Source organism: Oncorhynchus kisutch, linkage group LG5, assembly GCF_002021735.2.
Source record: "Oncorhynchus kisutch isolate 150728-3 linkage group LG5, Okis_V2, whole genome shotgun sequence".
NCBI classification, from domain to species: domain Eukaryota; kingdom Metazoa; phylum Chordata; class Actinopteri; order Salmoniformes; family Salmonidae; genus Oncorhynchus; species Oncorhynchus kisutch.
In genome coordinates, this window is record NC_034178.2 from 20,571,495 (window position 1) to 20,589,108 (window position 17,614).

At 44.9% G+C, this 17,614-nt stretch overlaps 1 protein-coding gene across 1 annotated transcript in view; it reads left to right on the plus strand.

Moving 5' to 3' along the window:
- The first annotated feature begins 877 nt into the window (after window positions 1–877).
- The window catches only part of LOC109890128 (uncharacterized protein C20orf85), a 48,197-nt gene continuing 31,460 nt past the window's right edge, over window positions 878–17,614 (plus strand). The window contains exons 1-3 of the mRNA XM_020482082.2: window positions 878–1,069; window positions 1,540–1,618; window positions 5,409–5,507. Of these exons, the coding sequence (XP_020337671.1) occupies window positions 1,005–1,069; window positions 1,540–1,618; window positions 5,409–5,507 (243 nt within the window). The 5' untranslated portion in view covers window positions 878–1,004. The remainder of the gene's footprint in view (window positions 1,070–1,539; window positions 1,619–5,408; window positions 5,508–17,614) is intronic.

Below are 17,614 nucleotides of genomic sequence, written 5' to 3' on the forward strand. Positions count from 1 at the left end.
CTAACAACACATCAGAGTGAAACTATATGTATTGTTGTGGCAGCATCTTGTTATGGGTATGCTTGTCACTGTCACCTTCTCCTGCTCCGGGCTCAATATCGCCGGTCTACTAACCACCGGTCCTGGCATCATCATTATACTCACTTGCTCCCCATCGTTACGCACACCTGGACCTCATCATCACCTTGATTACTCTCCCTTTATTTAGCCCTCAGTAGCCTCAGTCATCAGGCAGTACTGCTTTTGGTCGAGTTCAGTACACTTCTCCTGTTTTTGTTTATCTGCCTTTCTTATCATTTAACTCTCCTTCTGCACCTGCTTCCTGACTCCAAGCGTACATGTTAGTCACTGACACATGGCTTTCCAAGTGCTGTTGAGTGTTCCTGGGTGCTCCATTCTCAGTGCTGACTTAAATCTGAATATTGTAGTCCATCAATAATTCCCAACCAAATTGACTGTGCTTGAGCAATTTTGACAAAAACAATGGATATACTGTATGCTAAAAGTTATTGGAATCTTATTCAAAATAATTCACAGCTGTAATTCCTGCTAAAGGAGCTTCGACCTGTATGAAATCAAGACATCTTTGCTTTTCAATTGTTATTTATTTAGAAAATGTTATATATATTTTTTTACACTCTGAAAATGTGGAGGAAGTTCTATAGATCAGTAGTAAACAAAATCCTACTTAATCGTTTTTTAGATTGAAATTTAAGGCAACAACGTGAACACTGTGCAAAGGGTGTGTAGACTTTCACTAGGTACTGTATAGTCCATCACTGTAAACACCTTATTATGTACTCATGCTCATTGTTTTACACACACACAGTATATGGTGTGATCTCTGTGTGACACTCAAATTATTTGTCATTGTATCCCAGGACACACAAAAGGATAGTGTCACTACAACATGTTGCTATGGTGACGGTAAACATATCTGTCTGTATAACTTACAGAGACCATAAGGTAAAAAGTCACCGAGACAGACAAGCTTGCCGGCATAGATGGCAGCCCCAAAACAACCTGGATCTGGTAAAGAATTCAACTTTGTGGATCAGGATAAAATCTGGTAAACTCTTCTCTTTAAAAAGTCTATGGGTTCACAACAAAACAAATGCAATGAAATTTTGAATTGTAATTCCTTGTATTTTGCTAACAAATTAGCCTTTCTTTTTTGATATAGCACAAGGTTTGTCACTTTTGTTAAAGAGTATTAGCCGTGAGTTTTTGTTTGTTGTGGTAATGGTGGATTGGTAACAGTCGTTCATGGTGGTGGTAGTAGAAGGCTAGTAGTAGTAGTGGTTGTAGAACAAGAAGTAAGCCAGCAGTATTAGTAGCCTAGTATTGGAATAACAGGAGTAGTAACCTTGTCTGAAGAGATATAGCTAGGTATATTACCCCTAAAATAACCTATATTTTTAATACAGATTGAGGTCAGTAGGGTTCTCTGAGCTATGTTAATTGATTTATGAGCCGTTTGGTGTTTTTATGCAGGCCCAATACTCTTTCAAAAAGCTTTCTATGTGTCTTCATTTTCAGGAAAGTTCACGTCAAAATAGAGCTTGAGTCAGCCAAAGCCTGGCCCAATAAATGGGGATTCTTGACCACGTCCTACAAGGTGAGCCAGTGAAACATGATGCGGTATAAACACAGAACAAGAGTTCTACTTCCAATAACTCCCAGGTGGCAGTGTGGTCTAAGGCATCACAGTGCTAGCTGTGCCATGGGGCGGCGCACAATTGGCCCAGTGTCTTCCTGGTTAGGGAGGGTTTGGCCGGCAGGGATATCCTTGTCTCATCGCGCACTTGCGACTCCTGTGTCGGGCCGGACGCAGTGTACGCTGACCAGGTCGCCAGGTGTATGGTGTTTCCTCCGACACATTGGTGAGGCTGGCTTCCGGATTGGATGTGCATTGTGTAAAGAAGCAGTGCGGCTAGGTTGGGTTGTGTTTCGGAGGACGTGTGGCTCTCGACCTTCGCCTCTCCCGAGTCTGTACGGGAGTTGCAGCGATGAGACATGACTGTAACTACTACCAATTGGATACCACGAAATTGGGTAGGAAAAAAAGGGGGGAAAAAATTAAAAATACATCTTTCCTGTGAATACAACTCCACAACCTTATCAGCTTCCTTTGATTAGCCAGTCAGGGACATACTGAACTGGGCTCCATTTGAATCAAAACAATTCAATTATAGTTATAAGGTCACTCAATCGCATACAATGCATTCGGAAAGTATTCAGATGCCTTCACTTTTTACACATTTTGTTACGTTACAGCTTTAATCTAAAATTGATGAAATAAAACATGTTCCTCATCTATCTACACACAATACCCCATAATGAGAAGGCAAAAACAGGTTTTAGAAATGTTTGCAAATTTATTACAAATAAAACAGAAATACATTATTTACATACAGTGGGGCAAAAAAGTATTTAGTCAGCCACCAATTGTGCAAGTTCTCCCACTTAAAAAGATGAGAGAGGCCTGTAATTTTCATTATAGGTACACTTCCACTATGACAGACAAAATGAGAAAAGAATCCAGAAAATCACATTGTATGATTTTTTATGAATTTATTTGCAAATTTTGGTGGAAAATAAGTATTTGGTCAATAACAAAAGTTTATCTCAATACTTTGTTATATACCCTTTGGCAATGACAGAGGTCAAACATTTTCTATAAGTCTTCACAAGGTTTTCACACACTATTGCTGGTATTTTGGCCCATTCCTCCATGCAGATCTCCTCTAGAGCAGTGATGTTTTGGGGCTGTTGCTGGGCAACACGAACTTTCAACTCCCTCCAAAGATTTTCTATGGGGTTGAGATATGGAGACTGGCTAGGCCACTCCAGGACCTTGAAATGCTTCTTACGAAGCCACTCCTTCGTTGCCCGGCGGTGTGTTGGGGATCATTGTCATGCTGAAAGACCCAGACACGTTTCATCTTCAATGCCCTTGCTGATGGAAGGAGGTTTTCACTCAAAATCTCACGATATATGGCCCCATTCATTCTTTCCTTTACACGGATCAGTCGTCCTGGTCCCTTTGCAGAAAAACAGCCCCAAAAAATGATGTTTCCACCCCCATGCTTCACAGTAGGTATGGTGTTCTTTGGATGCAACTCAGCATTCTTTGTCCTCCATACACGACGAGTTGTGTTTTTACCAAAAAGTTCTATTTTGGTTTCATCTGACCATATGACATTCTCCCAATCTTCTTCTGGATCATCTAAATGTTTGCTCTAGCAAACTTCAGACGGGCCTGGACATGTACTAGCTTAATCAGGGGGACACGTCTGGCACTGCAGGATTTGAGTCCCTGGCGGCGTAGTGTGTTACTGATGGTAGGCTTTGTTACTTTGGTCCCAGCTCTCTGCAGGTCATTCACTAGGTCCCCCCGTGTGGTTCTGGGATTTTTGCTCACCGTTCTTGTCATCATTTTGACCCCACGGGGTGAGATCTTGCGTGGAGCCCCAGATCAAGGGAGATTATCAGTGGTCTTGTATGTCTTCCATTTCCTAATAATTGCTCCCACAGTTGATTTCTTCAAACCAAGCTGCTTACCTATTGCAGATTCAGTCTTCACAGCCTGGTGCAGGTCTATAATTTTGTTTCTGGTGTCCTTTGACAGCTCTTTGGTCATGGCCATAGTGGAGTTTGGAGTGTGACTGTTTGAGGTTGTAGACAGGTGTCTTTTATACTGATAACAAGTTCAAACAAGTGCCATTAATACAGGCAACGGGTGGAGGACAGAGAAGCCTCTTAAAGAAGAAGTTACAGGTCTGTGAGAGCCAGAAATCTTGCTTGTTTTTAAGTGAACAAATACTTATTGTCCACCATAATTTGCAAATAAATCCATTAAAAATCCTACAATGTGATTTTCTGGATTTTTTTTCTCCTTTTGTCTGTCATAGTTGAAGTGTACCTATGATGAAAATTACAGGCCTCTCTCATCTTTTTAAGTGGGAGAACTTGCACAATGTGTGGCTGACTAAATGCTTTTTTGCCCCACTGTAAGTATTCAGACCCTTTGCTATGAGACTCGAAATTGAGCTCAGGTGCATCCTGTTCCCCTTGATCATCCTTGAGATGTTTCTACAACTTGATTGGAGTCCACCTGTGGTAAATTCAATTGATTGGACATGATTTGGAAAGGCACACACATGTCTATATAAGGTCCCACAGTTGACAGTGCATGTCAGAGCAAAAACCAAGCCATGAGGTCGAAGGAATTGTCCGTAGAGCTCCGAGACAGGAGTGTCGAGGCACAGATCTGGGGAAATTTATCAAAAATGTCTGCAGCACTGAAGGTCTCCAAGAACACAGTGGCCACCATAATTTTTAAATGGAAGAAGTTTGGAATGACCAAGGCTTTTCTTAGAGCTGGCCGCCCAGCCAAACTGAGCAATCGAGGGAGAAGGGCCTTGGTCAGAGAGGTGTCCAAGAACCCAATTTTCACTCTGACAGAGCTCCAAAATTCCTCTGTGGAGATGGGAAAACCTTCCAGAAGGACAACCATCTCTGCAGCACTCCACCAAATCAGACCTTTATGGTAGTGGCCTGACAGAATCCACTCCTCAGTAAAACGAACATGACAGCCCGCTTGGAGTTTGCCAAAAGGTACCTAAAGGACTCTCAGACCACGAGAAGCAAGATTCTCTGGTCTGATGAAACCAAAATTGAACTCTTTGGCCTGAATGCCAAGGCAGGAGGAAACCTGGCACCAACCCTACGGTGAAGCATGGTGGTGGCAGCATCATGTGGTGGGGATTTTTTTCAGCAGTCAGGACTGGGAGATTAGTCAGGATCGAAAGATGAACAGAGCAAAGTACAGAGAGATCCTTGATAAAAACCTGCTCAAGAGCGCTTGTTACCTCAGAATAGGGCGAAGGTTCACCTTACAACAGTACAAGTCTCTGAATGTCCTTGAGTGGCCCATGCAGAGCCTGGACTTGAATCCGATTGAACATCTCAGGAGAGACCTGAAAATAGCTGCGGAGCGACGCTCCTCATCCAACCTGACAGCTTGAGAGGATCTGCAGAGAAGAATGGAAGAAACTCCCCGAATACAGGTGTGCCACGTTTGTAGCGTCATACCCAAGCTGACTCGAGGCTGTAATCGCTGCCAAAGGTGCTTCAACAAAGTACTGAGTAAAAGGTTTGAATACTTATGTTAATGTATTATTTGGTTTTTTATTGTTAATATATTTGCAAAAAGGTCTAAAAATCTGTGTTTGCTTCGTCATTATGGAGTATTGTGTGTAGATTGAGGGGAAAAAACGATGTAATACATTTAGGATAAGGCTGTAATGTAACAAAAAGTGGAAAGTAAAGGGGTCTGAATACTTTCTGAATGCACTGTATCTGAGTTTCTTCAGATGTTCAGATATTCCATGTACTGTTTACAGACGCAGGAGCAGAGCCACAAGCTGAAGGAAGTTGTAAGATTAGAGCTGCCCCAGCATCTTAAAACACGTCCTCCTTCCCCACCTGAGAAATACATCCAGGTGAGTCCATACAAACTCTTTTTGGCCCTGGTCAAGTTTGTCCCTGGTCAAAAGTATTGCACTATATAGTATTGCACCAGTTGTATAACAAACGTGGACAGTAAAGCTAACATTTTAAATGTGCTCTATATGCCAGTATTTTGGATTTGAGATCAAATGTTTCATATGAAGCGACAAACATAATGTCATCCTTATATTTGAGGTTATTTTCATGTATGTTTCACTGTTTAGAAATGAAAGTACTTCATGTATCTAGTCGAAAAAGTCATAAGTATTTGGACAAATTCACTTATAGTGTATCAAAGTAATCAAAAGATTAGTATTTGTTCCAATATTCCTTACGTCAAGCTTGTGACTACAAACTCGTCTGAGGAAGGTTCCATCATAAAGTGGCTAAAAGAAGGTGGTGTCACGACTTCCACCAAAGTCGGTCCCTCTCCTTGTTCGGGCGGTGTTCGGCGGTCGACGTCACCAACCTTCTAGCCATCACTGATCCATTTTTCATTGGTTTTGTCTTGTCTTCCTTCACACCTGGTTCCAATCCCATCAATTACATGTTGTGTATTTAACCCTCTGTTTCCCCTCATGTCCTTGTCGGAGATATTTATTTATTCCCCCTTTATTTAACCAGGTAGGCTCGTTGAGAACAAGTTCTCATTTACAACTGCGACCTGGCCAAGATAAAGCTAAGCAATTCGACACATACAACAACAGAGTTACACATGGAATAAACAAAACATAGTCAATAATTTAGTAGAACAAAAGAAAACAAAAAGTCTTTATACAGTGAGTGCAAATGAGGTAAGTTAAGGAAATAAATGGGCCATGGTGGCAAAGTAATTACAATATAGCAATTAAACACTGGAATGGTAGATCGGCAGAAGATGAATGTGCAGGTAGAGATACTGGGCTGCAAAGGAGCAAAATAAATAAATAAATACCAGTATGGGGATGAGGTAGGTAGATAGATGGGCTGTTTACAGATAGGCTAAGTACAGGTGCAGTGATCTGTGAACTGCTCTGACACCTGGTGCTTAAAGCTAGTGAGGGAGATGTGAGTCTCCAGCTTCAGAGATTTTTGCAATTCGTTCCAGTCATGGGCAGCAGAGAACTGGAAAGAAAGACGACCAAAGGAGGAATTGGCTTTGGGGGTGACCAGTGAGATATACCTGCTGGAGCACATGCTACGGGTGGGTGCTGCTATGGTGACCAGTGAGCTGAGATAAGGTGGGGCTTTACCTAGCAGAGACTTGTAGATAACCTGTAGCCAGTGGGTTTGGCGACGAATATGAAGCGAGGGCCAACCAACGAGAGCATACAGGTCGCAATGGTGGGTAGTGTATGGGGCTTTGGTGACAAAACAGATGGCACTGTGATAGACTGCATCCAGTTTGTTGAGTAGAGTGGTGGAGGCTATTTTATAGATGACATCACCGAAGTTGAGGATCGGTAGGATGGTCAGTTTTACGAGGGTATGTTTGGCAGCATGAGTGAAGGATGCTTTGTTGCGATATAGGAAGCCGATTCTATATTTAATTTTGGATTGGAGATGCTTAATGTGAGTCTGGAAGGAGAGTTTACAGTCTAACCAGACACCCAGGTATTTGTAGTTGTCCACGTATTCTAAGTCAGAGCCGTCCAGAGTAGTGATGCTGGACGGGCGAGCAGGTGCGGGCAGCGATCGATTGAAAAGCATGCATTTAGTTTTACTTGCGTTTAAGAGCAGTTGGAGGCCACGGAAGGAGAGTTGTATGGCATTGAAGCTCGTCTGGAGGTTAGTTAACACAGTGTCCAAGGAGGGGCCAGAAGTATACAGAATGGTGTCATCTGCGTAGAGGTGGATCAGAGAATTACCAGCAGCAAAAGCAACATCATTGATGTGTACAGAAAAGAGAGTCGGCCCGAGAATTGAACCCTGTGGCACACCCATAGAGACTGTCAGAGGTCCAGACAACAGGCCTTCCGATTTGACACTCAGAGAAGTAGTTAGTAAACCAGGCGAGGCAATCATTTGAGAAACCAAGGCTGTCGAGTCTGCCAATAAGAATGTTGTGATTGACAGAGTCGAAAGCCTTGGCCAGGTCGATGAATACGGCTGCACAGTAATGTCTCTTATCGATGGCGGTTATGATGTCGTTTAGAACCTTGAGCGTGGCTGAGGTGCACCCATGACCAGTTCTGAAACCAGATTGCATAGCGGAGAAGGTATGGTGGGATTCGAAATGGTCAGTAATCTGTTTGTTAACTTGGCTTTCAAAGACCTTAGAAAGACAGGGTAGGATAGATATAGGTCTGTAGCAGTTTGGGTCTAGAGTGTCACCCCCTTTGAAGAGGGGGATTGTCACGCCCTGGTCGAAATATATTGTGTTTATCTTCATTTATTTGGTCAGGCCAGGGTGTGGCATGGGTTTTTGTATGTGGTGTGTTGGTATTGGGATTGTAGCTTAGTGGGGTATTCTAGTTAATTCTATGGCTGTCTGAAATGGTTCTCAATCAGAGGCAGGTGTTTTATCGTTGTCTCTGATTAGGAACCATATTTAGGCAGCCATATTCTTTGAGTGTTTCGTGGGTGATTGTCCTTAGTGTCCTGATGTCCTTGTTCTGTGTTAGTTTACACAAGTATAGGCTGTTTCGGTTTTCGTTGCGTTCATTACGTTTATTGTTTTGTAGTGTTTGTGTTTAGTGTGTTTGTCATTAAACATAAATCGTAATCTACACGCCGCATTTTGGTCCGACTCTCCTTCACCACAAGAGAACCGTTACAGAATCACCCACCACAACAGGACCAAGCGGCGTGACAACAGGCAACAGCAACAGCGGCGCAATGAGGATTGGACATGGGATAATATATTGGATGGCAAGGGTTGCTACACATGGGAGGAGATCCTGGTGGGAAGGGATCGCCTTCCATGGGAACAGGTGGAGGCAGCGAGGAGAGCAGAGGCAGCCGGAGAGAAGCGCCGGCGTTATGAGGGAACACGGTTGGCAAGGAAGCCCGGGAGTCAGCCCCAAAAATGTATTGGGGGGGGTCTCACAGGGAGTATGGCGACGCTAGGTAGGAGACCTACGCCAACTTCCTGTGGTTACCGGGGGGCTAGAGAGACCGGGCAGACACCGTGATATGCTGTGGTGCGCACGGTGTCTCCAGTGCGGGTGCATAGCCCGGTGCGGTATATTCCAGCTCCGCGTATCGGCCCGGGCTAGATTGAGCGTCGAGCCAAATGCCATGAAGCCGGCTCTACGCATCTGGTCCCCAGTGCGTCTCCTTGGGCCGGCTTACATGGCACCAGCCTTGCGCACGGTGTCCCCGGTTCGCCTACATAGCCCAGTGCGGGCTATTCCACCTCGCCGCACTGGTAGAGCGACCGGGAGTATTCAACCAGGTAAGGTTGGGCAGGCTCGGTGCTCAAGAGCTCCAGTGCGCCTGCACGGTCCGGTCTACCCTGTACCACCTCCACACACCAGCCCTCCGGTGGCAGCTCCCCGCACCAGGCTTCCTGTGCGTGTCCTCGGCCCAGTACCACCAGTGCCAGCACCACGCATCAGGCCTACAGTGCGCCTCGCCTCTCCTGCGCTGCCGGAGCCTCCCGCCTTTTCAGCGCTGCCGGAGCCTTTCTCCTCTCCTGCGCTGCCGGAGTCTCCCGCCTGTTCAGCGCAGCCAGAGCTGCCAGCCTGCATGGAGCAGCCTGAGATGTCAGTCTGCATGGAGCAGCCAGAGCTGTCAGTCTGCATGGAGCAGCCAGAGTTGTCAGTCTGCATGGAGTTGCCAGAGATGTCAGTCTGCATGGAGCAGACAGAGCTGCCAGTCTGCATGGAGCAGCCAGAGCTGTCAGTCTGCAAGGAGCTGTCAGTCTGCATGGAGCAACCAGAGCTGCCAGTCTGCATGGAGCAGCCAGAGCTGTCAGTCTGCATAGAGCAGCCAGAGATGTCAGTCTGCAAGGAGCTGTCAGTCTGCAAGGAGCTGCCAGTCTGCAAGGAACTGCCAGAGCTGCCAGTCTGCATGGAGCCGCCAGAGCTTCCAGTCTGCATGGAGCCGCCAGAGCCGCCAGTCTGCATGGAGCAGCCAGAGCCGTCAGTCAGTATGGAGCAGCCAGAGCCGCCAGTCAGCATGGAGCAGCCAGAGCTGCCAGTCAGCATGGAGCAGCCAGATCCATCAGTCTGCCAGGATCCGCCAGTCAGCCAGACTCTTCCAGATCTGCCAGTCAGCCAGACTCTTCCAGATCTGCCAGTCAGCCAGACTCTTCCAGATCCGCCAGTCAGCCAGACTCTTCCAGATCCGCCAGACTCTTCCAGATCCGCCAGTCAGCCAGACTCTTCCAGATCCGCCAGTCAGCCAGACTCTTCCAGATCCGTCAGTCAGCCAGACTCTTCCAGATCCGCCAGTCAGCCAGACTCTTCCAGATCCGCCAGTCAGCCAGACTCTTCCAGATACGTCAGTCTGCCAGGATCCGCCAGTCAGCCAGACTCTTCCAGATCTGCAAGTCAACCAGACTCTTCCAGATCCGCCAGTCAACCAGACTCTTCCAGATCCGCCAGTCAGCCAGGATCTGCCAGAACCGCCAGCCAGCCAGGATCTGCCGGATCCAAGTACCTGCCTGAGCTTCCTCTCAGTGCTGAGCTTCCTCTCAGGGATGAGCTTCCCCTCAGTCCCGAGCTTCCCCTCAGTCCCGAGCTTCCCCTCAGTCCCGAGCTGCCCCTCAGTCCCGAGCTGCCCCTCAATCCAGTGGGGTTCTGGGTGAGGACTACTAGGCCATGGTTGGCGGCGAGGGTGGACAATCCTAGGACGCGAGGAAGAGGGACTAAGACATTGATAGAGTGGGGTCCACGTCCCGCGCCGGAGCCGCCACCATGGACAGACGCCCACCCGTCCGCACCTTAGGGGGGGGGGTTCTGTCACGCCCTGGTCGAAATATATTGTGTTTATCTTCATTTATTTGGTCAGGCCAGGGTGTGGCATGGGTTTTTGTATGTGGTGTGTTGGTATTTGGATTGTAGCTTAGTGGGGTGTTCTAGTTAAGTCTATGGCTGTCTGAAGTGGTTCTCAATCAGAGGCAGGTGTTTTATCGTTGTCTCTGATTAGGAACCATATTTAGGCAGCCATATTCTTTGAGTGTTTCGTGGGTGATTGTCCTTAGTGTCCTTGTTCCTGTCTATGTGTTAGGTTACACAAGTATAGGCTGTTTCGGTTTTCGTTACGTTCATTACGTTTATTGTTTTGTAGTGTTTGTGTTTAGTGTGTTTGTCATTAAACATGAATCGTAATCTACACGCCGCATTTTGGTCCGACTCTCCTTCACCACAAGAGAACCGTTACAGGGATGACCACGGCAGCTTTCCAATCTTTGGGAATCTCAGACGATATGAAAGAGAGGTTGAACAGGCTAGTAATAGGGGTTGCAACAATTTTGGCAGATAATTTTAGAAAGAGAGGGTCCAGATTGTCTAGCCCGGCTGATTTGTAGGGGTCCAGATTTTGCAGCTCTTTCAGAACATCAGCTATCTGGATTTGGGTAAAGGAGAAATGGTGGGGGCTTTGGCGGGTTGCTGTGTTTTGATTGTATGTGATTTAGTGTTTAGTGTATTTAGTGTTGTGCGACGGGTTTTGTACCCACTTTGTTATTTTGTACATTTTGGTTGTTTTGGAGTTTTGTCAGCATTTATTAAACAACTCCATTTATACCAAGTTCGTTCTCCTGCGCCTGACTTCCCTGCCACCAACACGCACCCCTTAAACTCTTCCTGCGGTTAATGGTTCCAGAACTAACAACCCAAAAATATGTTTGCATATAAATGTCAACAACATGCTGGTTATCGTGGTTCCAAACATTGAATAGGTAAAAACACCTAATTAATTCAAAAGAACCATTAATTCAAAAGATTAGAAATTGCTTTTTTAAAAACAGTGAAAGTCAAGGGTACAAGACTGTGTACATATCAGAGTTAGGGAGCAAACAAACTACTCAGCCCATACAGCGTTGCAGTCTGTATCATCCAATTACAGAGCAGATAAAAATCACGTGACCACTGGATTGCTCCTTGTAGAGATTGGCACGTCGAGTCTTTTCAGTGAACATGTAAAACAGCAAATTAATTTGCCTCCCAAACAGCTCTTTGTTCAAAATGGTTTAAAAAATCTACCTAGAACCATGACAAAATGGCACTAGCTAGCTGTCAGTCAATGGCAGCTGGCTGAATTTCTTGCGGCGCCGACGTTACCAAGCTAGCTACTTTGAAGGACTGGCAGATTGCTTCTCATTGGCAGTGTTGCCAGGTCAAGCTAAAATTTATAGAGATATGAACACTAAAAACCCACCCACAAGGCCTGAAAACTAGCCCCATTTTTTTCAGAAGCAAGAGAGGAGTTTACACATTTATCCAATAGGTGTATCCATAATAACAATCTAAATACTTATGGTCAAATTTGTTTCACTGCATTTCCCCCTTTTGTTATTGGTTCATCACACCAAGTTATTTAATCTGAACTACAGAAGTGATTGATAGTAAATGGTTAAGAGGTATCTTCAGAAAACATTCTTGTGAAATAGTGTTAATACAAGTCACATTGCTCTAAAATAATAGTATTCCTTTAATCTGGAATCTAAAAATCTAAAAGCAGTTTGCTTTTTGGATAATGTTATTGAATAATAAATGTAAATTAATGTGTAGAGATAAGTACTCACCAAAACAGTAGTGCTGGTTTGATATTAGCTCCATCTAGAGGATGAGGTGATCCCCATACAAGTTGGTGCTGCTGCTGCCATTCCCCATATGTTGCTCTACAGAGAGTAGATGAACAGGCAGCGCTATAATGAGGGATTAGTTAGATAAACAGGGGGAATGAGACTTTACAGACATGACTGAAGGAAGTGTGTGTGTGTGTGTGTGTGTGTGTGTGTGTGTGTGTGTGTGTGTGTGTGTGTGTGTGTGTGTGTGTGTGTGTGTGTGTTCTGCTCACCCCAAAGTGCTGGGTTAGGCCAACCAGGAGCCCCACTACCAGGTTGAAGACAATTATTTAACTTTAGAGGACACTGAGCAACAGGGTTCCAGCCAGTGAGGGGCCAAAGGAGATACATGCTGGTGATCCACATACAAGTTGGTGCTGCTGCCATTCCCCATCACCACAGGGGGAATGTAGACTCAAAAATAATGCTTGTGAAAGTTACTCACCCTGCTTTTTTCTTGTTTTTTGGTCTGGCCTATGAGGCAGAACAGCAAAGACCGGCCCTGTACCTACAGAATACTTTTCTGTCCTCTCCTGGGATGCCCATATTTTTCCCCATTTACCTGGCATACTGACAGTAGAATCGTATCTAGCCAGTAAACTAGCGTGTCAAAGAGGTTCATTCCTATGTTCTCATCTCTGCATGTTACTCCCTCTCTCCTCTGACTTCAACTTTCTGGCCAATGTTAGCTAGCTAGCTAAATACCCAGACATTGTTCAACCCTTTCTCCTGCTTTCTGAAACAGATTTTTTTCTCAGTTGTTCTCCCTTGTTCTATTGGCTGTAATGATTGGTAGGTCAGGATACAAAAAAATGAAGCAAAGAATAATATTCAGGGAGAAGTATGTAGTTAGCTAGCACTGCTATTCGTTGTTGAATCTCACATCACTTGTCATGATGTGTGTGCATGCTGTTCTCCTCTCACTGACATGAGTCAGCTGAACTTGAACTGCCTGCTGCAGCAGAAGCACTCTTTCTCAGCAGTACTACACACACACACACACAACTCCCTTCCAACAACTGTATTTTTTTTTTTAACTAGGCAAGTCAGTTAAGAACAAATTATTATTTACAATGACGGCCTACACTGGCCAAACCCGGACAATGCTGGGCCAATTGTGCGACACCCATTGGGACTCCCAATCACGGCTGGTTGTGATATAGCTTGGATTCAAACCAGGGTGTCTATAGTGATGCCTCTAGCACTGAGATGCAGTGCCTAAGACCGCTGCGCCACTCAGGAGCCCCACTGTATGAAGCTCCTTCCCTGCCACCACTCACTCACTCAGCAACAGCAGCCTGCTTCACTGCCTTGACGTCCTTTGGGTGGTAAGACCATTCTTGATACACACGGGAAACAGTTGAGCATGAAAAACCCAGCAGCATTGCAGTTCTTGACAAAAAACTGGTGCTCCTGGGACTTCTGGCACCTACTACCATAACTTCTTCAAAGGCACTTACATATTTCGTCTTGTCAAGTCACCCTCTGAATGGCACACATGTAAAATCCATGTTTCATATGTCTCAAGGCTTAGAAATCCTTCTTTAACCCGTCTCCTCTCCTTCATCTACACGGATTAAAGTGGATTTAATAAGTGATCATAGATTAAGGGAACATAGCTTTCACCTGGATTCACCTGGTCAGTCTGTCATTGTAGTATCTTAGAATGCTTCTTAGATTTATGACACCGGACACGCGAGTACGTTTTAGCATTTAGTTGTAACTTTGAATAACATTACCGGAATGTACCTGGCGTTAAACTACCGGAGGCTCTCGAGCACGATATATATGGTAGATATTTAAACGGCTACGGATTGGGGAAAGCAAACCCCGTATTAATCAATACTTCCATCTATTGGTAAGCATTATACTTAACATATTTAATAATTATTTTTTATTTTTTATTTCACCTTTATTTAACCAGGTAAGCTAGTTGAGAACAAGTTCTCATTTACAACTGTGACCTGGCCAAGATAAAGCAAAGCAGTGCGACAAACAACAACAGAGTTACATATGGAATAAACAAGCGTACAGTCAACACAATAGAAAAAAAAGAAAATCTATATACAGTGTGTGCAAATGGCGTGAGGAGGTAAGGCAATAAATAGGCCAGAGTAGCGAAGTAATTACAATTTAGCAAATTAACAACGGAGTGATAGATGAGCAGTTGGGGATGTGCAAGTAGAGATACTGGTGTGTAAAAGAGCAGAAAAGTGAATAAAAACATTATGGGGATGAGGTAGATTGGGTGGGTGGGCTATTTACAGATGGGCTATGATCAGCTGCAGCGATTGGTTAGCTGATGTTTAAAATTAGTGAGGGAAATATAAGTCTCCAGCTTCAGCGATTTTTGCAATACGTTTCAGTCATTGGCAGCAGAGAACTGGAAGGAAAGGTTGCCAAAGGAGGTGTTGGCTTTGGGTATGACCAGTGAGATCTACCTGCTGGAGCGTGTGCTACGGGGTGAGTGTTGTTATCGTGACTTATAGATGACCTGGAGCCATTGGGTCTGGCGACGAATATGTAGCGAGGGCCAGATGACTAGAGCATACAGGTCGCAGTGGTGGGTGGTATAAGGGGCTTTGTTGACAAAACGGATGGCACTGTGATAGACTGCATCCAGTTTGCTGAGTAGAGTATTGGAATATATTTTGTAAATGGCATCGCCGAAGTCGAGGATCGGTAGGATAGTCAGTTTTACGAGGGTATGTTTGGCGGCGTGAGTGAAGGAGGCTTTGTTGTGAAATAGGAAGCCGATTCTAGATTTAATTTTGGATTGGAGATGTTTAATGAGTCTGGAAGGAGAGTTTACAGTCTAGCCAGACACCTAGGTATTGGTAGTTGTCCATATTTTGGTATTTAGTATTTTATTAGGATCCACATTGGCTGTTGCAAAAGCAGCAGCTACTCTTCCTGGGGTACAAACACAATAATAATACAGAATGACATAATACAGAACATAATTAGACAAGGAGACCTCAAGGACAGAACTACATACTACACACACAGCCTACATATCAATGCATACACACAAACTATCTAGGTCAAATAAGGGAGAGGCGTTGTGCCGGGCAGGTGTTGCTTTATCTGTTTTTTGAAACCAGGTTTGCTGTTTATTTGAACAATATGAGATGGAAGGAAGTTCCATGCAATAAGGGCTCTATACTGTACGTTTTCTTGAATTTGTTCTGGATTTGGGACTATGAAAAGACCCCTTGTGGCATGTCTGGTGGGATAACTGTGTGTGTCAGTTGACTGTGTGTAATGTTTCTTATAAAAAATAAGTGATGCAGTCAGTCTCTCCTCAACTCATAGCCAAGAGACTGGCATGCGTACTATTAATATTAGCCCTATGATTACAATTAAGAGCAAAATGTGCCGCTCTGTTCTGGGCCAGCTGCAGCTTAAGCATTGTTCCATGTCCACGGATGGAACTGGAATTCGATTTCAGATCTGATCCATGTCTCCTTAGTCTTTGTCCACTTCCGATGATCACAGTATTTGATACTGGTCCTGAGCAATCCTCAATTGTAGCTGGCATCCATTTGTGACCAAACCCATAGTTTCTTGTGCAGACATCATCTCCAGGTGAGAAAGTTCTTAGTTTGGCTCTGTTGTCATGATTACGTTTTTGATTCCATTGCTTTTGTTGTATTTTCACTTTCAAGTCTGGCCCGATGAGATCCAAGTTTGACCTTAACCTCCTTGACATCAGCATTTCTTCAGGTGACAATCAAATTGTAGCTTGACGAGTGATCCTGTAGCTAAACAAGAATCTTGACACCTTTGCATCTTCCTCATCCAAGGTCAGAACTGGACGTTCTGCTAATCCATTTGAAGATGGGTGAAAAGGGGCAAACATTACATGCTGAATTCTATTTTGTTTCATGAAACTTGTGAATTACGTTCTTGTAAAACAAGTAGCATTGCCGCCAACCAACATTTTAGGCAATCCCATGGCACTGAATCTTTGTCTCAACTTCTCAATCGTAGCGTTCTATGTTGTTGTGTTCATGGGGTAAACATCCATCCATTTTGAATGAGAATCAATCAGCACGAGGAACATTTTCCCTAGGAAGGATCCAGCGTAGTCCACATGTAGTCGTGTCCATGGTTTTTCCAGCCATCCCATGGATGTAATGGTGCGGTGTCTTCCTGTTACTATGACAATCTGCACACCGGCTAACCTCATTTTCCACATCCTGGTCCGTCTTTGGCCACCAGACGTATGACCTCGCTAGGCCTTTCATTCTCGACATACCTGGATGCGTAAACTGCAGTAGTTGCCTTTGTGGTGGGATAACTACTCTTGAACCCCACAGAACACACTCATCTTGAACACTCAAGGCCAAGCGGCGAGCGTAGTAAGGCATGATCTCAGGCTCTGTCAATGTAGGCCATCCTCTCAGGATAAAGTAATGTGCTTGTGATAGCATCACATCCTTTGAAGTCCATTGCCTGATTTGTGTGTTCACCGGTGCATCATCCAACACATTGATCATCAAAACCTGGTCGTTTTCTTCTTCTAGAGCGATGATTTGTAGAACGGGCAGCCTATTCAGAGCATCAGCATTCCCATGGTATCCCATGGTATCTACCTGGCTTGTAGATTATTCTGTACTTGTAGGCCCGAGACACACAGCCCGTTGAACTCTTGGAGAGACCATTTGTGGTACTGGCTTTTGTTCATGGAACAGATAGATCAGAGGCTTATCGTCGGTCACAATAGTGAATGTTTTCCCATATAAGTACTTGTGGAATCTTTGTCTTCCGAATATGACAGCAAGTCCTTTTTTGTCCAGCTGGGAGTACTTTTTCTCCACTGACGACAATGTTCTGTACATGAACCCGATAGCTTCCTCTGCACCATTCTCCTTCCGTTGTGATACCCGCCCCACACCATACGATGAGGTGTCACACAATAAGATGAGGTCTCCAGGCCACATCCTTCCTTATTAACAGTTGATGCATTGGAGCTAAGAGGGCATAGAGGTTAGGGAGGAAGCAATTGTAATAGTTCAGTAAGCCTAGATAGGCTTTCAGCTCTGTAATGCTTGTCAGAGCTGGAGCTTCCACAACAGCCCTCACTTTAGCTTTGACAGCGTGTAACCCCATCCACCTTGTGACCCAGGTACTGCACTTCATCAGCTAACAGTGTACACTTGCACCTCTTCGGCCGGAGACCGGCCTCTTCCATCCTCCTCAAAACTTCACCCAAATTTCTGAGATGCTCCTCCTTCGTGACTCCCGTGACCAGAATGTAGTTGAGGTAAACCGCTACCTTGGCTATCCCCTGCAGAACTCCATCCATGCTTCTTTGGAAGATCGCTGGTGCGGACACCCTGAAAGGTAAGCGTTTATAGGTAATCATCCCTATGTGGGTGT